At 38.1% G+C, this 27,799-nt stretch overlaps 1 protein-coding gene across 1 annotated transcript; it reads right to left on the bottom strand.

Annotated features, from left to right (window-relative positions):
• Nucleotides 1-1,206: 1,206 nt before the first annotated feature.
• On the bottom strand, nt 1,207-27,404 carry card11 (caspase recruitment domain family, member 11). Its single transcript, XM_056261658.1, has 24 exons — nt 27,292-27,404; nt 16,755-16,970; nt 14,562-14,699; nt 13,936-14,261; nt 13,609-13,788; nt 13,337-13,483; nt 10,832-10,957; nt 10,541-10,735; nt 9,560-9,709; nt 9,413-9,464; nt 9,173-9,276; nt 8,981-9,084; nt 8,721-8,773; nt 8,485-8,620; nt 8,106-8,304; nt 7,903-8,029; nt 7,372-7,612; nt 7,105-7,189; nt 4,657-4,752; nt 4,428-4,548; nt 3,880-4,062; nt 2,739-2,863; nt 1,670-1,785; nt 1,207-1,535 (listed from the first exon to the last, which is right to left on the bottom strand). The coding sequence occupies exons 2-24, from the start codon at nt 16,954-16,956 to the stop codon at nt 1,331-1,333; spliced, it is 3,411 nt and encodes a 1,136-aa protein (XP_056117633.1). The 5' UTR covers nt 16,957-16,970; nt 27,292-27,404; the 3' UTR covers nt 1,207-1,330.
• Between the last annotated feature and the right edge of the window lie 395 nt (nt 27,405-27,799).

Here is a 27,799-nt window from a genome sequence, read left to right as displayed (position 1 = left end):
ACATTCCTGTGTCCGTTTATAAAACAATATGTACAAATATTAAAATCAAGGCTTTGGAGTAGGATATTACATAAAGTTTTTTACTATCTTAAACATAATAGTGACAAATTTGTGTTGTTTTTCCAAAATTAATACCCCTCGAAATAAAGGTGTACACCCCTGGATAAGATGCCATACAAACATTAACTAAAAAACATCCTGTCATTTAGATAATCACTGCTGTTTCATTTTATTAAACAGGTGATAAGGCTGGCATCAATCTCAACAATAAATATATATAAAAAAGTATATACACATCTGTATGCTGTGTTTAAAATCACAAGGGTCAGAATAAGGGTAGTTGATTCATTCATCATTCAATATTATTTTTTCATAACTCTTTTATAATTATTACGCTTGAAGTGTTTAATGACTTCATACATTCAGGGGGTGAATAACAGTAAACACCTAAAATATAAATTTTCCCTTATACATTCACATTAACCTAAAATGTAAAAATCCTATTATTTGTAAGCTACCCGTAAATCATGGTACATGTATAAATGGCAAAGAGTAAAGACGGTACATGGATAAGGCTTACATCAGAAACAGCTCTCATTATGATAACATCTAGAGAACATGAGAGCCCACTTTAGGAAGTCAGACTCCAAAATAATGCCAACATTAAAAAAAAAAATCCACAAAGTTGAGCTCAGCATGTAAATACATATAATGCCATTGAACTACAGTATGCTTAAAACCTTGGCAAGTATTTAGGTAGCAGCTGATATGAGCACCGAGAAAAAAAACACACGTGTTATCTGTATACAGAGTTTACAGACTAACTTAGAAAACACATTACAATATGGGCTTGTATTAAAATAAATATAGAAGTGACGAACGAACTATATTAACTTATGTAATGTGCCTTTAAAGATAAAAAGTACATACTGTATACTGCAACAATAATTGCATCTGATTGAATTTACAGTTATACACAAATCGGCCAGAATAAAACTGAAGCAAAATGCACTGGGCAGCACTATATCGAGCATTACAGGTGAATGCTGGGAAGGATAATGTTTTATTGACAACAGCTTCGCTTCAGGAGAATAATAGATAAGAATCTCAGGGGTGAGAACATTTCCACTGCTTACTATATGAACCACAGGTGCAACACATGGAGCCGTTCCTCGACCGTGCCTTTTTTTTTTTTGACAGCAGAGAGAAACACACCTCACCAAGCTGTGGCCTTTGACAGAGTCACTTCCTGTTCACAAGCCTGTGCTGCATGCACACATGTGCAAACAGACAGAGTTTTGGTGCGCAGAAACTTGCTTCCGTGATCAGGTTACAGCATGTCCTGCTCCACCCAGACCGTCTTCTTCTGCTCCTCAAAAATCTTGTCCTTGATGATCTTGACGAGATCCTCCACCCCACCCCACGAGTCGGGCTCCACGCTGGCGTACAAGCACGGCAGCGTCTCCAGCTCCTTCTCCTTGGAGCGACACATCTTCAAGAACTCCTCCTCGGAGTCCACCTTCAGAGGGAGCCGTCTGCTCGAAGAAAACATCACAAACTATTACTAAATGGTCTAAGGATCATTCGCCCATGAATAATGAATCTGAATAATCAATATGACATGCATTCAAGAGTGCAATGAGTCTGAAGACCTTGAAAGACTGCTTGCCTTAATTTTTTGATGTTCCTTTCACAGATTTTGATGAAGATCACGATGGGGTAGATCTCTCTCCTCAACAGGTCTTTCACACAGCTCAGATCAGCTTCCAGAAGACAGTGCTTATTCTAAGAAGCAAAAGGCTGATTTAATAGAATGCATTTTCTTTTTTAAACTATACACTTTCATTTTGTTGCATTTATGTGTTAACATTTAAAGCCACACTTAATAAACTATATTGTAAATATTCATGCATAATTTAAACCAGAAAAGAGAATTGAGAACTCATCCAGCAAGGTGTCGGTTCTCGTTTTTGTCCTGTTTTTGGCACAACTCTCGAACAAGATTTGCAGTGGAAAATTAGACTCATCTCCTGACACATTAGCAAGTGAAAAAACAATATGCTGCCTCTCATCTAACCACCTGATAAAACCCCAACAAGCAGATTGCATCTGCAGCCATCAGGAGCTGTCTGTCTCCTACATACTACTGCTGATTCCCCTCTCAGTCACATTAAACACAGTGAGACTTTTTGAGTTGGATATGTGATAGGCTTTTACATAAAAGCAATGATCGACACACACATATAGAGCACAAGTTAAATCTGTTTATCATACAGTATAAAGCAATATCTTGGATTAAAGCGCTCAATTCATATGGATTTGTTTTATGACGCCTTTTTGGATCTTAGAAATTTTGGCTACTTGACCTTTCAAATGGAGGGACAGAAACCTCTCAGGTTATTATGAATAACCTTATGGATTTAGAATGAGGGTCAGTAAAGGATTTTGAGGTGAACTAACCCTTTAACCCCTTTTCAAAATGACAAGTGTAAAACATTGCTGGTATTAAAGAAGTTGGGCCAGGGCTAGGTGTACTGTGAAAATCCCAATGGTGTCTTTAGGAAAAGGTTAAGCACTCACCAAGAGGAAGCTCTTCTAAATGATACTGTTTGGCAAAACAGCAAGCACACGCATACTGACAAGCTTCTTGAGTAAGCAGAAGATGTGACAGCACATAAAAGCAAAAACATAATTTAGCTATTATTAAATTATTCTGAAAAGAACATTTATTACTGTACCTTAAAGGCAACCGCTTCGATATTTTCTGGGGTGATGCATTCATGTGTGCCTGCCTGCTTTTCCTTGGAATAAATGATGGGCTCTATCTTCTGTTTCATGAGGAATTCATCTTTTGTCACAATGTCTGGAAAGAAGATGAATTTATAGTTCTTGTAAGCAGGCATGTCAAGGAAAACACTGCTTGCAGGGATGACAATCGCAAGGATGTGGTACTGATTCGATTATTCTTAAGTAGTTCCAGTTCGTTAAATGTTATATTTATGATTATCTTGGTACTTTTGGAGAAGCACCATTACAATTAAAAGACCAAGTAAGAAGATTCATTTCTTTCATGAATCATCTGACTATGGCACCTCGTTTTCTCTCTCTTCGCATTCAGATTCTCACAATCTCTAAAGCTGAAACTATTTCTTTTGCCATGGCACTGCAGAGTCAGTATAGCACAAAAAAAAGAAAAAGAAAAAAGAGTTTATGATTGCAGATTTCCTTGACCCATTAATGAATTGAATGTCATCAAAAATCATGGGGTCAAAAATGCCATTACACCACTGTGCGTTCCACAGGAAACTACATTGCTCACAGGTAACTTTTTATTTGAACTCGCATAAATTATTTTAATATAGAAGTATCATAAAGCAGGCTGTTCACCTTCAAATTAATGAATTATTCAGTTATGTAAAAAAACAAAACAGAAAAAGAACAATAAATACAAACAAATCAATAAATAAATGCATATAGTCCTGAATATTGGTTATTAGGCACTTACGCATAAACACCAGTCGATCTCTATGCCCTGCCCCACTGCAAACCCACTCTACATTAATAACTGATAAAGTTCATTTCTAACTGTAACAGTTGGATTTATCTGATATATTATTTACTAAGGTTTATTACATACATTAAAAATGCTATGCAAATACTTGTGCTAAACAAGGACTGAGTGGGTTGCTGCCTGTGACATAACAGTTGAAGTCATGGAACAAATTAAAATAAGGATCCATTTATTAAGATGAGTATATCATATACGTGACCCATAGTTGGCAGCCACTGTTTCCATTTACAGAACAATATCTCTATCATCATCACCACCACAGTGTGCTGCTATAATTAGAAGGATAAACCTCTTCCAGCTATTTTTACCTGGTTTGCAGATATTGAACTCCATAGCCCCTCCGAGATTAAGGAACTTCTGGACGATGGTCTTGGCTAGGATGTTGGGGGTGAAGAGGATGGGTCTTTTGCGCTGGCAGTGGTGTGGAGTCACTAGACTGTAAGGGATCAGATTCAAGCTCTTGTTTAAGTCGCTCTCTGGGTCAGATGTGTCTGAAAGAATGGAAAAAATACTGCTAAATGTCAAATGTGAATCAGCATAAACACTAGAAATGGACATGAGTGGACTGTGAATAACCATTTTGTTCCCATCCCTTTCAACCAATGCATTTTCCAGGCATTCACAAATTTTGAAAATATTTTTTTGGGAGATTGCACTCAAAAAGGGCAATTACTAGCTGATAAAACAATTTAGAGCATAACATTTCTGTTTCCAATTGCATTTCCATGAATTTTTCAGTCCTGGAAATCCAGCTTTAAAAATTCCCTAATATTTAGTACGAAAACCCATCTATATGGCATCCACTGCAAAGATTTCGCTGAAATAAATAAGTAAAGACAAGGGTGGGCAGTCTTACCCTCAGACCTCAGGGTTTCAAAACCTGGTCTGGAAACTGATGATGGATTTCCTCCATTGACAATGCGGACACGCTCACTGCTGTTCATCCTCTTGTACTTGTTATCCACCCTGCTGACAAACTGACACCAGGGATCGCTTTTAATCTCAGCAAGACTCCACTCTTTTCCTATCTGCAGATAAGACCTCAGACCTATGGCAGTGTGAGCAAACTAAAGAGGACCTGTTACCTGTAATAACTGAAAGATGAAGACACCGGCTCTGGACAGACGTGGACTAGACTTGGGGTCTACAGAAGGTGTGGGTTCCTCAGGTTGTAGAGTGTTCTGTGAGCACAAACGGAAGAGAGAGAATTCATTAGAAGGGAAGACATGGAAAGTGAGATTTTCCCGTAGAATTTTTGAAAACTAAGCTGAAAAACATCTCATTCCAAAACCATTGTAGGTACAGTATAACATCACGACAATCAATAATCTGACATATGACCATACACACATCAACACCTACAAAGTATTGAGCAATAGTGCGAACTACTGTAATATGGAGGTTAGCCAATCATAACAGAGGTGCAGCAGCAAAAACAGTTTGTTTAATTCTGATGGTCAAATTATGACTGTTTTGGTCCAAGAAGCATTGACTGACATTATAAATAGACTTAAAAAGGCCTGTTTACACCAAGGACAATAACAAGATAACTAATATAGCTGCAAGCAGCAATTAAGGGACCAAGCACAAAGAATGCCCAATAAGTCATGCAAGCATGGCTGGGCATCAGAGCAACTGCAACAATGAGCAATTAAAGGCAAATTAAGATCCTTTTTGGCAAAATGCCAGAAAAAATCATAAATACAGTCACTAGTAATGATTTGATCGTCTATCACTTTCGACTAATGGATGGCGCTGTGACCAAATTGATGTGGTGTGGTCAGAGTAATGTGACAATGACATGCAAAGTTTGGTGTCAATATGCCAAAGCATTGCTGAGATACAGCCTCAGAAATATTTTGGCATCATGCCTCAAATTTGTTGCTGTGGTATACACAGCTATCGACACGAAATCCATAACGTTTTGTCGGCACAGTCTGAAGATGGTCTAGGAGGAGTTCGAAAAAGTAGGTTTTTAAAGAAAATCAAAATGGCGGACAGGAAGTTCGGCCAAAATTGGTATCTATGTTGTCAGCATGACCAAATGAATCTATTAGGACCAGTGTCATTACAATAGGCTAATTTATTAAAAAGTTAATAGCGTTTTTTAAGATTTAATTTTAACTTTTGACCACAAGTTGGCACTGCTCAGAAATGTTTTGAGTACTGTCAGGGCATGGTGCCGAAGACATATACCGAGTTGCGTAACGATACACCAATGCATTCGTAAAATATAGCATTTTACAACAAAATTAAAAATGGCCGATATGGGAAAATTGGGTATCGTTCCACTCGGCATGCTGCAATGAATCTAAAGAGACCAGTTTTGTGATGTTTGGCCAAACAGTTCCGAAGTTTTAAGAAAAAATGATAGTTTTTCATATCTCCTGACCACTAGGTAGCACTGCGTCGAAACTGTGCAGGTAGCCTCAGGGCACAGTTGTCATAACATGCTAAAGCGTTCCGTAGATATAGCCTCTCATTCATTTTGGTGGGGAATTTGTCGAATTCGTTTGCGCATTGAATTCCATAACCGAATTTTTGTCTGCATGGTCTGAAGATGAGCTGGTAAAATTTCCGTGAAATCGGAGCAAAGGCCTAGGAGGAGTTCAAAAAAGTAGGTTTTTCAGAAAATTTTAAATGTCAGAAAAATTTTCATGACGGAAAATTACCTCAAATTGTCTTTAGCCAAGGAATCAGAGGAAAAAAAATAAAGTTTGTTTCTAGCCCTTACCGTTCAAAAGTTACTAACATTTGGACAGGTGTTGGCGCTAGATGGACTGAGCTAGAGATTCCAAATTGGCTGTGGTTTATGATGGGACTGTCCTCTATCAGTGTGCCAAATTTCAGAACTTGGGCTGCCATAGACTCAAGAGCGTAAAAAGAAGAAACGGAAGAAGAAGAAAGCCAACGTATACAATAGGTGCCAACGCAGTACGCACCTTTGGTGCTTGGCCCCTAATTAAGTTTTCATAATCGTTCTGATTCTGTGAGAATGGCGCAATCCACATCATATCTATAACATTAACGACAGAAGAACAATGTCGCTGATAAAAACATTGATAGCCAATGAGAATCCACCGACTTTAAAGAGCTTGGAAGATGACAAAATGCAGTGTGTGCTTATAATTAACAGAGCGTTACCGTGCGATGTTGTGGATTCTGCTAATATTGTTATTGTTATAGTTTTCTTTATAGCGATCATTCTTGGTGTGAACGGGCCTTTAGACCTACAGTTGACCAGTACACAAAAGAAGATGTTTTGTCATTAGATGGACAAAAACAGTCAAAATATCTTTATGTTCCACAGAAGAAAGTCAGTCATATAGGTTTAGAATGACATGAGGGTAAGTAAATGATGACAGAATTTTCATTTAATAGGAGAACTATCCCTTCAAAATAATAAAAAGCTTTATATTTCTTTATCTATCCCTTTAATTGGCATTCAAGTTGCGTCCCGTCAGTTCTGACTCATCTACAAATGTAAAAGCCGAAAGTGGGCACATTTCTCCAACAATCCAGAAGGAACTGACCCGGAGCCCTCTCAGAGTTTCGACTTCCTCTCGACCTCCTCGACACATCAGCTTCTGAATCTTCACCAAGAGGAGCTGCTGGGCTCTGGGGAGGAGGTGACAGCTAAGTTCGCTTAACAGCTTCTCGTCACAGTCAACAGATATAAAAATGCACGCCCACACACTCACCCACACACTGACAAACAATCTGCAGCAGACAATAGACAAATGTTCACACTCGATTTGAAACCGACACTATAATGGTCACTCATTGTTCAGTGTCCTCACCTGGAGTAGCTAGGTATGGTGCCTTTCTCCAGGTCCTTGTCGGTGAAAGCGTCCACACGGGCGCACAGCCACTCGCATTTGCCCTGGTGCATGGTGTCCAAAACATGGACAACCTCGTCACATCGTACGTTCAGTGAGCAGCTGTCCGACTGGCTGTAGATGTTCAGATTGAGACGTATGTAGAAGGAGTCTCCAGACACCACTGTGCCATCTTCAATATCCTTCAGCAGCCGTCTGTAACCTGGAAACAAGAAAGCGGGCTCAAAACAGGACATTTTGTGGTCTAATAAATAACACCTGAGCACAAGAGCCATTGAGGTGCTTAGAATTGAATGCAACCCAACACCACACTGAATACGATGGTGTGTGTGATGGACTCAGAGTAGACTTTTACACCAAACAGAGCAGCAGCAGCACATTTGATTCAGACAGAACTGCGGGCTGATGTTAGGCTCTTCCCAAGACTTTTCAAAATATTGGACCCTCACACTGAAATTGTTAAACTCTTTTCTTTTAAGAGTCTGGACTCACCATCATAGTTTGACTTGTAATGGAGATGCACCTGTCCGGTGCATCTCTGCAGGGTCCAGTGAGCTTCTTCCTTGGTACAGGTGTCCAAAGCCACACTCTGGGCTTCTCCACGGATACTGCCCTCCAGCTGGGGAAACAAAACCACCACTACAGTTTTTTCATTTTTTTATTGGTTGTGGAACAAATGCAGGAGTTCAACTTACCATTAAAAGATGGTGTCCGACTTTAACTCCGGCCTGTTCTGCATCAGAGCCAGACTGGACAAAGGACACAAAGATGCCACTATCATTTCCACCAATCATAGTGATTTCTGACAGTAGGTTTTCACCAGAGAGAAAAAGGCTCTGCACAGGCCGCAATGAGTTTCGCTGAGGGCCTGAGGTCAATGAAGGACGAAATGGTCTGAAAAAAAAAAAGATAGACATGCACATATCAAAGAGAAGTTATAATATTGATTTATAATTTTGTAAAGTGAAGACGAACTGAGATGACGGAGACATAAAGATTTTTTTTCTCAAAGTCACCAAAAAGGAATTCACTGCAGTGTTCAAAGAATGGTTATAAATAACAAAAAAAAAAAACCTCTCCAAAGAGAATTTCCTAAAGATGTTATTGACTTGCTCCAGATCATACGAGTCCATTGTCTCAGATTGGTGGGAAGACGAAGATGAATGGATGGATGATGGCCCGTAGGAGGACATGTCTAAGTCGTGGTCATCTAAAGCAAAAGAAAGAGACATTTTTTACAAAGACGAGTCACTTAAGTGTATGATTCAGACGGTGAGTGGGCGGAATAAATGATTTATGCATGTTCATACCCATGTCGGCATTGTCTCCACTGTCAGTGTCTGCAGTTTCTGAACAGGGAAGACTGAAAGACAGATTCAGGACAGTAAATTTTACTCTATAATACCAACCAACAACAATTCAATATGACTTTACTATTGTTACTGCGTTAACTATGGTATTTTTTGTGGAAATGCAGTGAAAATAATCTATAAAAGTAATAACAATATAGCCACAGCTAGTTTTAAAGATATACAGCTACACAAGTTTTATGTGTGTACGTTACACTTACCACCTGTATTGAGAGTTTGGGTTCTCCTTGATCCTCCTGACAATGGATTGAGGGCCCGGAGGCTCTGGCGCAGTGGACAAGATGCTGTCGTTACGGGGACGCAGCTAAAAAAAAAAAAAACACATACACAACAGTTGCCTTCAAATTAAAGCTACTTGGAGAGAAAAAACAAATGAGATGAAAGAGTCATACATTTTTACAGAAGACATCCGCAGAAATCATTACGCTGGCACTGGTAAGACCTGTGTTGTCAGAGGCTGCATGTTCTGACAGATCTCCATTGGTGAAAGGCACGGCTACGTAATAAGAGATGAAATTAAAAGAAGCCAAGCTCATTCTTATTGCAAACATTTGGTGAACGTTATCATGCTTTCACCACATATTAACTGCGAGTTGGCATACAGCACCAGAGCTCTTTAATAAACATTTTACCTTGGAATTGAGGACTTTTGGGTCCAGCTGCTGGAGATTTTGGTCTGTTGATCTAATAAATGAGAATGACAAATGTTAAAATGCAGAAATAATAGCTTATACCCGTATAATAATTACAAAGACATTCAATGAGAAGTTTCTACTCACTCTGCCCTTGAGGTTACATCTGCGTTGGAGCTTAAACTCTTGATCATCAACAGTTTCTTCTCCAGAGTCCTCTGAAGGACCTCCTGTATTTGCATCAGGTTGCCCAAAGTGCTGAGCTATAATTAGTGGAGTCATGTCTCGTGGCAGACTCTGAGGGGGAAATATCATGAAAGAAATCAGAAGAAATATTCAGTGGCTTGGAATAAAGCATATATCTAAGGCCCCATCCACACTACTGCGTTTTAGTTTAGAAACGGATAATTAAAATGAATACGATCTCCGTCCACACCAGCGTTTTAGCTGCGTATTAGAATTGATCTCTGTCCACATTAAAACGACTGAAAACGCGGATCACGTGACCATTCACCAACACTGGGCATGCGCATGCCGGTGTAAACACAACTTCATTGATAAAATTATCCCACCATGCTCTGGGTTAACCCCAAACCGACGCTCCATCTACGGTCAACGCCGCCGCTGCACACGGGAATTGTCACAGATCGCTCGAATAATAGCTTGACTCCGGCGCATGTAGGCAGTTATAGCGTTGTAAAATGCAGAATTTACTTGTACAACAGCTGCTAGCAAAGATATACGCCATGACTGATGACACCCAATCATAGAGCCGAGCGTGAGCCTCTACTACGTCATCATTTCTAAAGTCCGACGTTTTGACCCGTCTACACTAAAACGCCCTCCGGAGATTCAAAACGAAAAACGGATCGGCAGCGTTTCGAAACTTCTCCGGTTTGGGTATCCGTTTTAGCCGTTTTAGTGTGGACGGGAGGTGCACACTAAACGTAGCAAAAGGTCTCCGTTTTTAAACGAAAACGCTGTAGTGTGGACGGGCCCTAATACACCAACAACTGATATTGTGACATCAAAGCAGAAAAGGGGGGGGGGGGGGGGGGGGGGGGGGGGGAAGACAAGTTTCAAAATAGAAAAAAACACAACTTGTCCATCGGACAGATAAAGTCTCACCTGATCCAAACCATTTTCCTTGGCCAACCGTCTCAGTTTGCACTCCAGGTTGACTATCTTGGCTTCTTTGCGTACAATTTCAATTTGAAGTTCATCGCTCTTCTCTTCCAGCTCCCGTATTTGTTTGCGGTACTTGTCTTTGTCAATCAGGCATTGAGACACGAGGTGTTGAGCATCATCTCTTGACTTGAAAGCCTGTGAGACGAAGAAAGCAATACTATATCGTATTTACTTAAGTAACAGGAAGTGAACTGATTTAAAGCCATCGCTAGGAACACATTAGTACTCAACCTGGTCCCGCTCACGTTCCACCTCTTCCAGCTGCATCATGACTGTATTCATGCGGTTCTTGTACATTTCGCAGTCCTTCACCAACGTGGAGCACTTCAATTCAAGGTCCTCCTTCTCTTCCAGGTACTGTGCATTATTAGATGAAACGTTTCTCATTTAAACCCATCAGTAGAATAAAGAGCACAATGGCATCATTCAACACTGTATAGCATGAACCTGAGAGGAAACCTTCTAAACTGTAAAAAAAAGATTTATAAGCAACAGTTTGTAGGGTTTATTTTCAGCACATTATTAATACCTAACCCTCAAAACAACATTTCACACTTCACAATGGTGTTATGCAGCTCAAACCCTGCTGACTGCTTCATCATTTACAGAGAAAAGGCTCTGCCTAGGCATGCATTTACATTTTGCTGTAGCAGAAATTTCAGTATAGCACACCGATCCTTTCAAACTAGGATTACTTTCCGTCAATAAACAAACAAACACCAAAGATTTATTTGGGAATGTGGAAGATATTGTTTGGCTATGACAAGCATTCTGCATGTATTAAACATGGTTGCAGAGTTAAGAGAGATGCGAGTAAGACTAACTAAAACACTTTTTTTGGCCTTCAACACTATAAAATACACATTTTATGCAAGAATTGGAACATTTGAAAAGCTCCAAAAGAGGGCTGACTGTGATAAGTCGTCACTGCCACCTACCCTCCCCCCCTTCCTGCCTTACCCTGAATTCTGACACTTTTCACACGTCACTTCAGATGCACTTCTAATTAGAGCTGCAGCACATTGCAGAAGGAGCCACTTAGAGCAGCCAGTCCTCATCAGCCTCTGTCACTTCTCGTTCATGTGTGACAAGAAAAAAACAACCTTTGCCTACACTTCATTATTTCTAGCCGTCAACTAAAAACTCTCATGCTGAGTCCATATTAAACACACTTAATGACGTAATATCACATTTGGCATGTTCATTATGACATTTAAACATTCAGGATGTGACCAAAAAGTGACCAATATGACCCCACTCTGAAGCTCTCTTCCAAAAGTGAGCTGCCAATCCAGACAGCATTTTTAGGGCATCACATCATCATAAGGTATCATGACATAAAGACTGATCTAAAGGCAGCAAAGTTGTGCTGTTATATGACATGACTAATTTTGGCAAAAAAGCACTGCATTACTTGCAGATAAGGTAATCCCAGAAGAACGCAGTGCAACTAGCACACCTATGAATAAAGGCTACTTGTATTGTATCATGAAAAATGGATAAATATAAACTACTTTTCAAAGGCTTGGGGTCGGTAAGATGTTTTTGAAAAGTCTCTTACACTCATCAAGGCTTCATTTATTTGATCAGAAAACAGTAATATGAAATATTTTTACAATGTAAGATAACCATTTTCTATACAAATATAATGTATTCACCATTTAGCTGAATTTTCTGCATCATTACTCCAGTCTTCAGTGTCACATGATCCTTCAGAAATCATTCTAATATGATGATTTGATGCTCAAGAAACATTTTCCATTATCAACAATGTTGAAAACAGCTTTGTTGCTTCATATTTTTATGGAAACTGTGATGCATTTTTGTTTCAGGAGTCTTTGATGAATAGAAAGATCGAAAGAACAGCCTTTATTTGAAATGTAAAATCTTTTGTAACATTATCTTTACTGTCACTTTTAATTCATTTCAGGTATTTCAAGTTATAAAATTTTTTTTAAATCATACTGACCCATACTTTTGAATAGTAATATATTTCAATTTGATGTTTGAATTTTTTTTAGGTTTTTCCTAGCAAGGAAAAGCATCCATTATTTTGATCTAATTGAAAATAGACTATTTTACCTAACATGTAAATTTGCAATGCATTGTTTGGGAAGGAGCTTGATGCTGAAATGATTACCGTAAAACTTCAAATAATAGCCGAGTCCCAAATAGACGCCTGTCTATTTTACACGCCTGGTGTGGCTGCAGGTTTGGGTAAATAAAGGCCGGTCTCAAATAGAGGCCGGGTCTGTTTTTTAGTTTCGGGTTGTATTTAATCTTCTAAAACCGTCAGATCGTCCGCTTTTTGGCAGCCGCCAACGCAAATGTTTGTCCCGCCAAAGCCTTTTTTGATCGGTGAGTGATGTAGAATAGAATGACTGCTGCGCTTGACAGGGCGCGAGCAGAGAGAGCGCTCCGGCCACGCGCACGCACTCTCACAAACAACACGAGCGCTATGTCTTGGTCTCTCTCCCTCGCGCATATTAATCAAAATCAGTTGACGCGATAGTAAAAGGTCGGAAGTTTCACGTGGAGCATTTGGGGATTTTTTAGAGATTAGAGACTCTAGGCCTATGCTCAATGAACAACATCTCAACACTAAATTATAAAGGCCTGTCTCATATAGACGCCTGTCTCAAATACAAGCCGGTGCAGTTCGACGATTTGGGAAAATAAAAGCCCGGGCTACTATTTGAAGTTTTACGGTATTCAAGGCATAAGGCTAGTCCTGACCTTGTCCCGAAGCTCCTCGGCCTGTCGGACCTCTTCGTGCAGGTTATAGAGTCTGTTGACTAACTCCTGACGATCCTCCAGAGCCTCCTGTCGGTCATGCTCCAGGATATCCAAGATGGCCTTGTCTGAATCAGGTAGAGGACCGGGCTATGCATGAAAAAAAACAAAACAAGCATACAAAACAACTGTGAAAACTCTAACTTTGAATAACCTTTCCCAACTGTTTGCTTTTCACTGTCTTCCATTTACTGTGATGCAGAAAGGGTCTTCACCTGTATGATGGACTGCAGCTCCTGGAGTTTGATCTTCAAGACCTCATTCTCCCGCTCCAGCTCAAAAATCTGCTCTTTCCGAGGGCGGTTCTCAATGTCATTCTTCAATTTCAGAGATTGCCTTCTCTCCATTTTGCACTCCTCATCCAACTTGTTCAACTTGTGCTTTAGTTGGTCAATCTGGAGGAAATGGAGAGACAGCAGCCAACATTTGTATCCCACATAGTCAAATAATTCATGTAAATATGAGTGACCCATCACTTTTAGTAGTAAATCAAGGAGACAGAGACTCAAATCATCCTGCAATGCTTTCAGAAGCCCTCTGACCTCAAGCTGAAGGTCTCGGCTCCTCATCACGGCCATATTCTTCTCCTCGCTGAGCTGAGCGTACCGCATGGCCAGCTGATAGTTGTCATCCTTCACCTTTATAAGTTCATCATTATAGTTATTGCGCTCTTCTTTCATCTTATTGTAGCGCTCCTGGAAAGTCTGCAACTCCCGGTTGACCAGCCGTAGCTTCTTGGAATCGTCCTCTAGCGTGCGACATTTGGACAAGATATCCACTCGCTGCACGTCTTTAGCCTTGGACTGCTGCTGTAGTTTTATGACTTCATTCATTAAGAACTGGATGAGTCCTTCCTGGCCCTCTTCCACTACAGGAAAACCACCAAATACAGTCAAAGAAACACAACTGCACAAAAAAGTACCACGTTATTATTGAGATAAAATGTAAATACCACGGTGTATGAGTATGGTAATAATTTATCACCAAAGTACCCTATGATACCATTAGTGCACCACAGCACTGGTTTATTAGGCTACTGCACAGATCTGAAAGAGGATTTAAGGCAGATGCACATCCCAGAGGGGAAGCAGGTGGAAGGCAACAGACATTTTAAGGCATGGTCGTAGGTCATTTATATGGGTGGCATTTTAATTTAAAAGCATCTCACCGACTATAGTGGAACATCTGCGAGTGGGCTCCTTCCCCGTGACGAGTTTGTAGAGGTCAGGGTAGTACAACTCCAGACTCTCTAGAAAAACCACATAGCCTCGCTCTCCCTTCGTGTGCAGGATATCCAACAACCGACCTGAGGCAAAAACCACTGCAGCATTACACTTGTTGAACTGAGAAAAGTGTGTTTTTTCTACCTGATGTGACCCTTAAAAAATACTTAGTATCTGTTAATATGATCAGGTTGAATCACTTCTATCAAACAGAAGCAATATTTTTACACAGTTGTTTTTTTTTTTACTTTAAATTTAGTCATTATTTTATGTTATATCATTGTCATTGTTTATGTTGTTCTTCAATAAAACAGCATCTTAGTTTAGTTATTTAGCTGACAAGACAAAACATTAAAGCAAATATTGATAAATTATTTATATATTCATTTTAAGCCAGAATAAAATGGAAATTCACCCTATCTATTCTCTGAGTGCATTTTAGTGATCTTATTGTGAATAATTCATCCATGCATAGGTTTCTTTTATTTGTTTTGACCTCGTAATGCAAAATGTCATAAACCTTCCAGTAAAACATCAAACTTCTCTCTGGTGACATATGCCGGACTTCTACAATCATTCAATTCATTTACTCCAAGATTTTCATTCATCTTCAAAACACAAATCAAGATATTTTAATGAAACTTGTTGAAGTGACAAAGTTGTAGTTCTGTAGGCTGTCAATGAAGCGACAGACATCTCTCAGATTTCATAAAAAATATCTTTGTGTTCCGAAGATGAATGAAAGTCTTACAGGTTTGGACAGACATAAGGGAGAGTAATTAATGACACATCTTTTCATTTTACAGTAAACTATCCCTTTAAACCCCGCCCTTTCTTACAAACAGCTGCATTCAGATCTGACTCCATCCCATCAACAACTGCCCTCCGTTTTTTCTCTTTTTTTCAAGAATCTGTTTTACTCAGATGTTCGTCATAATATGCGAAACACTATTTTACATAGCGCCTTGCATCAACATTTCAAACAATCACCATGAAAACAACATTCCCTGACATTACTGATTATGTGAAACCATCATATTCTTTCCACATCTTTATTCTATAAAAAATAGTTTGTTATTTGTTCCATTATCGCTGATGACATTTTTAAAAAAAATGAGTGTCAGTAATTTAGTTTCTCAGGTCCTCAGACTTTCAGGATCCTGCAAACATGCTTCTACAAACTGTATTAGCCAATCACACTTGGTGTATTGCTTAAAGTGGGATTAAAGGTCCATCACCCCTTGAGAGGCTCCAAAGACATAGAGTCTCAATGGGCGCCACCATCCGGCAAATCACAATTCATTTCACAAATGTAACTGACAGCTTAGGTACTGATTGTGATCTGCATTATATTAAAATGAGACACAAATGCACTTGCAGAGAAAGCTCCGCCCACACATTATTCTGATTGGCTGTGATTTGTCATTTATTTATTAGCTTGTTTTATTTTGTCGCATCTGGTGTGGACAGACAAATTGCTTGAAGCTGGAATTATACTTTGTAGTTTTCTTGCACTGTAGCAGGAAAGTCCAGACTTGTCTTTGATAAAAGCGATGCATTGTATTTTAACTCACTAGAGAAAGTCATGGCACAAAAAGTACTTGAAAGATCTTCTGTATTACATGCCAAACTGCTAGTCCCAGAGGGAAAAGAGAATCATTAAGGGGCTGTGAAAATCCCAGCTGTGGTAAACAAGCATTTTGATGTGCTGCTTTGTGACAAACAAACAGTGCAGACTTCAGCAATTGGCTGCTCGGCGAAATCCCTGTCATCCGTTCTGCCTCTGGCCGTTCGGAAGTTGAAAAATGATACGAAGGTTCAGGAAGGAGTCGTTGGGAAAGAAAAACTACAGCAGCAGCTCACAGGATTAAAAGCCTCCATTCATCATCAAATTACACCACTGGAAAAAACACAGTGAAAGATGGGGTGACCGAGTAACTGATTGATGATGTGATTTGCATGTAAATGTTTTCGCCATGGAATTTGCATTTCCATATTCCACAGGGTTTAGTATTTTCTGTCACTGGCATCTATGAATGTTGATGTCTCCTCAATCTTGGATGGATCCGTATCACATCATCAACAGTGCTATAGCGCTATATGCTTAAGCGCACACAAGAACACTGAATAAATAATACCTGCTCGGTTGACTTTGGACTCTAGCAGACGTGAGTTGAGCACCTCGTCTTCGTCTTGTTCGTCGATGACCTTGCATTGCCGCAGATATGAGGTTAGCTTGTTGGGGTTGATGAAACGGCATAAGATGTACCGGTTCTTCTCTGCATTCTCCCACAAAGCCTCCCCATAGTCTAGCAAGTTCATTAAGCCTCCGTTCTCCATTCCTGCAGAGGCCCCTATGAGACAATGAGGGAGAATAAAGTTGCATACGCTATTTCGACACTCCTTTCACACCCACAGCATTGACAGTACATCAGATAAATAAATAAAAAGTAAAACTTGTTATTGCATGCACAAAGATAGATGTGAAGCTTTATGGGCTACCTGCAGTTTTCCACCAAAGTATACGTTTGATGGTTTAACGTTTGAAATTGAAGAACACATACGTAAATATTAGCACTGTAAATGTACAATTATACTGTCAAATATAAATAGAAATTACAATAGAAATATTTCATATTTTGTTGAATATTTGTATGTAATAATAATCATTAATAACAACAATTATTATTAGAATTTTAACTTTACAATAAGGTCTCAATTGTTAACATTAATGTATTAACTAACATGAACTAACAATGAGCAATTGTTACAGAATTTATTAATCTTTGTTAATGTTAGTTAATAAAAATACAGCATTAACTAATGTTAACCAATACATTTGATTGTTAATAATGTAGCAAATGTTAATAAACAAACTAAGAATAATAAATGCTGTAGAATTATGGTTGATTCTTAGTTCATGTTAACTAAAGTAGTTAACTAATGAAACATTGTTAAGTGTTAAGATTATTATTATTATAAGCAAGCATCATCATCATCATTATTATTTTATTATTTATATATAATCCAAGTTTTTTGGCCAAATTGTGCAGCCCTACCAAAAAACAGAAATGTTATCAGAAAAATTTGCTAATACAACAGTTTTCATTTTTTATATATGTTTTATTTTATTTCCTTTTCTGCTGATGTCTCTGACCGTGCAGCCAATAAACTTAAATCAGGGTAGATGCCATAATGAATTTAACACGATGAGGCTGTGATGGATAGACATACCGTTTTACAGATCACACATGGTTTGAAACTCGCAACTTTCAAAACAGTTTTATAGCATTTTTAGCAACTGAAAATCTGACTTTTTGTCAGAGGTTTTGTCAGCTGAACAGGCATGTTGTTAAACCACAGTACAATCTCCTGTTTCACTCACATTAGAGATTTTAAATCTGCAAACAGGGTTTCATGTAGATTTATTTGCTTAATGGTTAATTATAGTTTATTTAAATACAACTTCTTGTTACAAGAGAGTAATACAATATGTTATGAAACGGTCCCTGACACTTGCAACTGTATACATTTTCAGTGACAAGGATTATTGTTTCCACAATTGTAAAGTTACTTTAACACTACTACCTTTAGCCATTTATTGTCTTTAAATATCTTCAGCATAATAGCAACAATAAAACAATTGATGCAAGAGTGACCAGCAGCTGTAGTGGGCATTCATGTCCTGTGGTGGGCATGCTTTTGGGTTCTACCACACACTGCCTCATTTAAGAGCGGTGTGACAAACCAGATCTTTTTTTAAACCTTGTGGACAGCGGCTGTATAGACGTCACAGCACACCGCTGATGTGAAAGAGTTTGTCTCCACTGCTGACCTGAGCTGATTGTCTTCTGAATAGCTGATGGCTGACACTCACATACACGTGTGAATCAACGGTGTACCCGTTCGGCACAGCGGCACAGTGATTAACAGTCCAATGTTATGAATGCCGAGAGCAGGCCTGCAGATGGCTGATAAAGGCTATACATAATACAGTACGAAGACTCAAAAATACTGGAATTAAACACTTCATTAAAATGTATTAAATGGAATTGTATAATAAAGCCTTTTAAAGTGAGGAGGTGCAAGTACTTATGAACGCTTGCTGCTAATTGCATACTAGATTAATAAATTAAGGGGCTTATTAATGTAATGAACAGCTTTGAGATCGTTGCTCTGTATAGGTATAGGGCACAATAAAAAGCAGATATTTTGAGAAATGCCTCAATATAGCCTATAAAAATATGGATATTTTTGGGTGAACTATCCCTTTAAACATACAGACCAACAATTAGAAAAATAGTCCAGAGGAAACACTGAACGCATCCTGTGTCAACAGCTCTCGGACAGATTGACACGTGATTGCAAATAGGAAAGCAACCCTAGCACCCATCTAATTTGTCATGACAACCTAATTTGTTTTATAACAATGTATTTCCAGTGGAAATCCAGTAGCAAATAAAGAAAATGACCTATTTTAATGCTGCTGAATCTAGTCTCTGGAGCTCGAATCTGATTGGTCGGTTGTTAATGAACATTCAACATTCAGTGCAGTCTTTTATGCTCACCAAGTAGAAATGCTGATTTGATGCTCAAGAAACATTCCTTATTTTCAATGTTGAAAATAGTTGTGCTGCTTCATATTTTTGTGGAAACTGATTTTTTTTTCTCTCAGATTCTTTAATGAACAGAAAGAAGAACAGCATTGGTTTGAAATAGAAGTCTTTTGTAACATTATGCAAGTATTAATTGTCACTTTTGATCAAATGAATGCATCTGAACCTTTGGCTGTGTAAACCGAATCTTTTAAGATGTTTAGGAGTGTACACGAGTCACCCTCATGACACGGTTCATTATCCAATGCCAGAAAAGGCTTAAATTCCAGCCAATTCCGCAGACATTCATCATGTCACATTTCCATTCTCTGGAAGAAACCGAATCACAATGAAACTGATAAAAGAGACTTTCTCTGGTGAGAATACTTTGATGTCTCACCTACTTTAAAGAGACAATACAAGGTGTATGTGTCTTTTTCTAGCCTGTGAGTCAATTTAGTCCTACAAAAATAAAAAGTTCCAGCATGCTCTTGATAACCTTTCATATTTTCCCTGATTTTCTGTGGGGCGTAGATGTAAATTAACAAGCAGCAACATGTTAATTCAAGACTCTGCATGACAAATTTCTTGTTGCAGGTGGAGGTGCAGTCAGTCCCCTTCAGCGGCATAATACCAGCATTGTTTTCCAGCGCTCCATGCCTTTGCAAATGAAATCAAACCATTACTACTGATATGCCCACACACGCTTTAGCATATTCCTGTGTATCCATCATACCAAACATCCCTATATCTGCCCTTTCACTTTTGCACCCCTCGGCTCAGGAACAACTGCACATGTGAGCGCAAACCAACCGTAATGGCCTCACTTCCCCATCCCTACAGTAGACATTTGACCAGACATCAGTGGGTGTGTGACATGATGGTTTCTGGTTAAAGGGAAGGAAGAACTGCAGATTTCTCAGCCAGCGTTTGCAATTTTCAAGTGCAATATGCAGTCAATCCGATGTCGGAGGGATGAAGAACTTGTGTCTAATATTAGGCATCAGCATTGTCTAATGTTGTTTAAAAGACAGTTTCTCATATTTGGAAATCAGAGAAATGAGTGGGAGACCGTGTCAACGTAGAGCTTTGAAAGCACTAGGGCGTGTGCATTCTCCCACGCTGAAAACGGCCACCTTTTGCGCGAGAGAGGACCTTTAACGGCGCTCTTGCTTGGGAAACGATGGGTTTCTCCCCCCCCCCCCCACATCATAACACGCTGATTAAGATATAAGACATTATACTGTCATTCATCACATTGGCTTTGTGTTCATGTCAGGACGTGACTCAGCCGAGTTAAAAATGAAGCATCACGTACTACGGCGGTTCACCCCGACAGACACACAAACACACAGTCCACCCCCACCCCTGTCTTATGTACCTTGACCAGATTTCCTCTCGACTTATTTTGGAGTAAGTGAGTAAGAGAGCGCTCTTCACTTCCTCATTTCATTAGCAGGTGTTTAGCGGGGCCTCTTAAAAGGAGAAATGTTGGGAACACATTTAAAGTTGCACAGCAGAAGTGATACTCATTTTGCAGTATATTTAAATACAAATTATCAGGAGATCAACTTCCACTTACCAGTGTAAGTCAATATATCTGTGTCTGCATCATTGTCTAAGAGGCATGAGACTCATAAAACATCTGAAAATCATTGATAGAGTGGAAAGAAAATAGGATAACTGATTCTTTTTCTTTTTTTTGTTACTCAAAACGACTTGTTCAATGCGTAGTTTGCAATATGAGGAAAGAGTGAAGGAAAAATGAGTGAATTTGGAAACACAGCTCCTAAAAATATACTGCACTTTGTATTAAAATTAAAAAACTACCTGAAATGTGATCTGACCACTGAGACTGAGATTGAATCGGATTTCAAATACTCTTTTTGAAAAAAAGTATCTTATGCTCAACAAGACTGCATTTATTTGATCAAAAATACAGTAAAATAGTAATCTTGTGAAATATTATTACAGTTTAAAATTTTTCAAATTTCATTAATTCCTGTGATGTCAAAGTTGAATTTTCAGCATCATTACTGCAGTCTTCAGTGTCACATGATCCTTCAGAAATTATTCTAATTTGATGATTTGATGCACAAGAAAAATGTTTTATTATTATTATCAATGTTCAAAATGGTTGTGTTGCTTAATGTTTTTGTGGAAACTGTGATTTTTTGTTCAGGATTATTCGATGAACAAAGAGTTCAAAAGAACAGTTTTTTTTTTAGAAATAGAAATATATTGCAACATTATAAATGTCTTTTCTGTCACTTTTGATCAATTTAATGTTATATCGGAATAAAAGTATTAATTCTTTCAAATCAAATTTTATCTGACCCCAATTTTTATAATGGTATATACATTAGATTTAGAAGTGTTTTACAAACTACTAATCAGACACAGACACAAATTTAATCAAACTAACAAGTCAAACACCTATCATTTTGTGTTGTTTAACAGAGAATTATTTACATTGTTTCAAGTTCACCGTCATCGAGCAGTCAAGAACAATGCAATTGTGTTACATCTACAGGTTGTTTCCCTGTGGGACCCTGCTTGAGTGATTTTCATGTTGAAGAGCAGCGTAAAACCAAGCTAGCGGAAGCCCCACCACGTGTTCCACGAGGCTCCATCCGATTTTAGAAAAGAAAAAAAAAACCACAAACCAAAAGCGCCTCAGCCAATGGGCTGCAGCCCTGCTCCGCCAAGCTACCAGTTCGGGGGAACTGCTCTAAACTGTTTTGTGTGAAAGTGAAACAGTCCTGATGTGGGGCCTGCTCCCTTACAATGACTGAAATTTTACACTCTAAACACCAGGATCTAGAGTAAATTCTGACCTAATTAAGACTGCGCTGATGAGAAATCTAAATATAGCATATTTGTAAGATAACAACTGAGATATGTCATGTATTATTACATAAACATAACAGGAACAGTTTACTCAAAAATGAAAATCATTTCAAATCATCCTCATATCGTTCCAAACCCATATGACTTTCTTTCTGTTTGATCACCAAAGGACTTCAAAAGGGACGGGTGTTTGACAAAAACAAACAACGCACCATAAAAGTGTCCATGAGACTCATAGGCAAGGCAATATTCCAAGCCTTCTGAAGTCATGCAATGGCTTTCTGTGAGGAAGTGAGCAAACATTTTTCTGCTGAAGCTCTCAAATCTCACTCAGTCACACAAATGCTATGTTGGGTTTGTACACAAAGTTTGACATCATTGACGTGATGCAACGTATTTGAACCGTATATGAGCGAGGCTGAGATCTGAGAGCCATGGAGCAGGAGATGCTCAGCAAAGAAATATCTTTTTGGGGTATGACTTCAAAAAACTTGCAATATACTGCATACAGTAAGTTGTATGGAGTTCTGTGGGGGGTTTTTTTAGCCGTTTTTGAAGTTCTGATACTAGTCGTTGTGCAATGTGTCTTGTATTGTGATCCACAGAGGAAAGTTACAGAGACAACATGGCAATTTTCACATTTGGTTGAAATATCCCTTTAAGGTTGTGAACTTTAACCCTGGAGACCAAGACCAGTGAGACCACTAATAAGTTTGAACAATTTGTTTCTCATGAGCTTAAAAATATTGTGTTATTTGACTTTAATTTTGTAGCCGAATATAAATTGTGGGGCGGGGGGGGGGGGGGGGAAGAAATTACTTTTATTCAGCAAGAATTTATTAAATTAACCGATAGGAGTAAAGACATTTATAATGTTACAAAAGATTTCTATTTCAAATAAATGCTGGTCTTTTGACCTTTGTTCATCAAAAAACCCCGAAAAATGATCATGGTTTCCTCACAGATATTAAGCAGCAAATCTATTCACAACATTGATGATAATATTAAGAAATGTTTCTTGAGCAGCAAATCATCATATTAGAATGATTTCTGAAGGATCATGTGACACTGAAGACTGGAGTAATGATGCTGGAAATTCAGCTTTGACATCACAGGAATAAAACACAGGATTTTAAAATGCATTCAAACAGACAACAGTTATTTTAAAATGTAATATTATTCCACAATAATACAGTTTTTACTGTATTTATGATCAAATAAATGTGCATGGCCTTGGTGAACAGAAAACTTTTAATGGTATAGTGTATATCCAGAAGTTATACCTTTTTTTTTTACTTCTAATTCTCATACATTTGTGTTATTTTATACGTCTGATGACTTTGTAATATTATTCTAACATGGTATTATTATAACACTATGTTATTTACAGCACATCCTTCCGTGAGGTGTGTCATTTATGTGCAACTAACATCAACAAACAGAACTGAACAAACACTGACTGTTTTCAAACAAGTTTCCTAAATACTAACCACAAACTGGGCAGACAAGACAATCCCACACCTCTTTTTATTGTCAAAATACTGACTCAGTTTAATTAACATACATAAGCCAATAAATAAACAAGTGAGTGATCAAGACGGTCCTCATAGCTTGCTTCCTGAATTTTTGGTGATAGTGTGCTTTTGACAGGCATGCAAATAGCAGCCTCAGATCACAAACCACGTTTCAAATAAAACTTTATGACAGACCGTACAGATGCAACCGAGACAGTCTAAAAATGCTACATTCCCAGATCGATGACAGACATATGCAGTTGCTTCAAATGACCCATAAGAAATCCATTGTTTTGGGTTTAATAGTGAATCTGCACATTCCAGCTGTAATGCAATTGCTCGAAATTGGATCCAGCAAACACTAACAATTCAACCTTTGTGAGGGACGATGCCATGCACATGAACCTAAGAGCCGATCTGATGACATTCACAATACAGAAACAGGAGCTTTCTCCTCTCCCTCAGTCAGGTGTGGCGCGTATGTTGACATGGCATGCTTTTCAAGTGTATATCTGTGCTTGCACAGTTCTATAGGATTCTGAGCGAAACATCAAGATGCTCATATTGTTCAGACGTTACAGCATCTCTGCTTGCACTTCACTATTAAATGAGCTTAAAATGTACATATTTAAAGCTGTTTCATGACATTACAAAATGTGTCCATGTGTAGCACATATGTGTTAATTATGTACAGATGCATAATTATGCATAAATAATGCATCTGATGCATAAATATTTTGTCCAGGAAATCACTACATGACACGCTGTTTCACTATATTTCAAGGTTTGTAAATCATTTGAATGCCTTTGTGGTGAAACACTCTTTGTTCTATCAGAATTTCTTTCTTTTTTTTTCAAAGACAACAGAGTTTTGCCTCATAATTTCTTCATAAAATAGCACTTTTTCAAAGACCCACATTCATAATTCACATTGCGTGATAAAAAATGTTGTCAGTGGCACGTTAAAAGCATTGTGATCATTATGCCACAGATTGGTATTGAGTATTATTTAGTATATTGGTCAAATTGGACTGTATATAAAAAACATACTTTGTATGTCACGCCACATATCTGTAACACCACAGTATATAGGACTAGATACATACAGAACTGTGTATTCTACCAGTGTCTTGATTCAACCTAATTTGATGTTGTATCTCTGCATAATACATCACATACACAAACATCAACATGCCTTACTTTGAAGGTGCCTTAAATATCCTATTGTGTACTTGAAGTTGAGAAACTTCAAAATATATCTGAAGCCTGTTCCTAATGATAAGGTTGTTGAAGGAACTATGGACAGACTGTGCAGTTCCTGCAAGGGACTTGTATAAGTTCCCCAAAAAACTGCCTTATCAAAAAGAGTGCCTAAAATTTGTAATTTTTTCATACATATGAAATTTCACCCAATTGCACTTGAATAACTTTACAATCCTTCTCCAGACGATTCCACCAGTTTGGCCGTCTGAAGGAGCCAAGATTGGGACCCCCAGTATCTTTTGATTGACTCTTTAATTACTGGGCAATATTTGACCCCTGAAATGCATTTTGGAAAGGAGTGGCATATAACACTTTACAATAAGGTCTCATTGTTAACATTAGTTAGTGCATTATTTAACATGAACTAACCATGAGCAATACAATACATCTTTGTTAACATTAATAAATCCAGTTGTTCATTGTTTGTTCTTGTTACTTCACAGTGCATTAACTAATGTTGACAAATACAACTTTTGATTTTAAATAATGTATTAGTAAATGCTGAAATTAACATTAACAAAGATTAATAAATGCTGTAGAAGTGCAGTTCATTATTAGTTAATGTTAACTAACATAGTTAACTAATGTTTACGAATGAAACCTTATTGTAAAGTGTTACCTTACTTTTTAACAAAATACATTGAGTGTGGATCAAATACTTCAGCCAAACCAGTTAAGAATAAACACTCAGTTTGAACAAATTATGCTGTTAAATCAACAGTACTGTAGATGTAAATAATACATGCTAATAGGCACTGCTAGAACACATTTAATATTTGTTATTTCAGTTGTTTGGAGTGTTTCTTTATGCTAGCTGTACATCAACACTCACCACTGAAATAGGCCTAGTGATTTGACATATTTAAGATAGCATTTTTACCCTCATATTTATTATCACTCAATGTTATTTTCTCTGTGAGCCCTATAATTTTGACAATTGTATTTTTTTTTATAATAAATTGTCTCTTTTTATTTGGAACAATCATAGATCAAATCGATTTTAATTATGACATTTAAAAGAAAACTAACCTAAACTATTTCAGAAGATCCCATTCATGTGTTTGATGTCAACTATTTCATTCATTCAAATGCATTCACATTCATAATACTCAAATCCAAAATGGTGATTCTATTCATAAGGCATTACTGTTTGCTGTCCTGCAACAATACACATTGAGTTGTATTCTTTAATCACTGATTTATCACCTGGGAGTGGATGAGAAGTTGACATGTTCTTGCAGAACATCACGAAACTCGCTAGGCCTAAGGCAGGGCAGACGCACCAAGCATATGAGGCATCCTACAACAACTACTATTCCTGTAGAGCAAGCTGTCTTTTAAAGGAAAAGTTTAGTTGTAATAGCACTCTCCTAATGTCTTTATCAAAGAAAGCATGCCATGACATGTGGCTCAATTTGTTAGGCAAATATGAGGTCAGAATAGCGCATCTGTTGAACATACATAGTAGAACCTCCCATTTATGAACGATCACATCATGACATCTCTTCACACTATACACATCTCACAAGCAGGACCGAGGGGGACACAGACAGACAGTGTGTGTCTCACTATGGCAACAGCAGCTATTTACATTAGTTGAATTAGTGATTGTGTAATAAAGGATTTTGCCTTAAATAACGCACACAAAAAAATCATAATCTGATTAGAGACAGCAAAAATGCACCAAATCCCATGAATATTGCAAAAACTCAACAGTAACAGCAACAAGTTGATATATGGAGCATGCAGAAGAGAGACAAAAAGAGGTTGACAGTAGATTGATGTTTATGTGCATTACATAAATGACAGAATAACCATGCACAACAACACAAATTGTCATTGGATTTGGATTAATGGTGCCAGATTAATGTGGCAATGCATGATCCTTTCACTCCCTGACTTTTCAATGAGTGCACACAGCATGCACACTTGTTAGATTCCAGCACTCATTTTATTATGGCATCAGAATTGTAGTTTATAGTCCATGTTGGAACTGCAAGATTAAACTCATTTAGCCTAAATCATAGCTGGTTATTAGATTATGAGGGAGGATGAGTGCCTAATAAATGGAGAGAACGATAGATTTTATGAGTAAGATAACCCATATATAGTTTATTATATTTGTGCCAAGAAGATAATCTAATCACACTAATTCATCTGTTGCATCACTTTAACATGCTTCGTTTATGCGCGCGACACTGGAAATGACTACCTAATTCTACATTAAAGTCAAGTAATGTACACATATAGTGCAAGAAGTCCAAAAACCACACAAGCACAGCCGTTGTTTTGTTAATATTTTTTTTAACCTGATACGTATGGTTTCCTGCGTACGGTCGGACGCCGAGGTGCGTCGAAAAGTTTGTGATTAAGTTCGGCTCTGAAATGTTTACTTACTAAACAGTTAAATTCATCATCGTGCTCCTCTTTAAATCGACAGAAAAGTGATTTACCTGTTGAAGATCACTCCTCGGGGTCTAATTCAACAGATCCATTCTAGTTACTTGAAGACGACAGAGTTTCAAACAGCTCAACTCTGTCGCAACAACTCACAAGACAAGCTGGATGATTTCACCTGCAGCCTCACAGTAAGCTGTCACTCAAAGCGCTAGTGGGCGGGGCTAATGGAGCTCATCACAATATTAACTTGCAGCTGCAGTGAACGACGTTTTATGTGTCCGAAGTGCAACAAGCAAACACTTTCTGACCTTTAAATGGCTCTCATTGTCTAGCTCTCCTTGGAAAAAATAAGTCAATAAATATCTTGGTAACACTTTACAATAAGGTTTCATTAGTTAAAATTAGTTAAGTACATTAACATGAACTAATAATGAACTGCACTTCAACAGCATTTATTAATCTTCTTTGTTAATGTTAATCTAATCTAAAAAAAAAAGCTGTATTTCTTAACATTAGGCACTGTGAAGTAACATGAACAAGCAAGCTGGATTTTTTATTAAC

The sequence above is a fragment of the Rhinichthys klamathensis genome, unplaced genomic scaffold (genome assembly GCF_029890125.1).
Source record: "Rhinichthys klamathensis goyatoka isolate OS25496 unplaced genomic scaffold, OSU_Roscu_1.1 h1tg000184l_1, whole genome shotgun sequence".
Taxonomy (NCBI): Eukaryota; Metazoa; Chordata; class Actinopteri; order Cypriniformes; family Leuciscidae; genus Rhinichthys; species Rhinichthys klamathensis.
The sequence above is the reverse complement of the archived record's forward strand: the minus strand, read 5'-3'. Positions and strand labels throughout refer to the sequence as shown.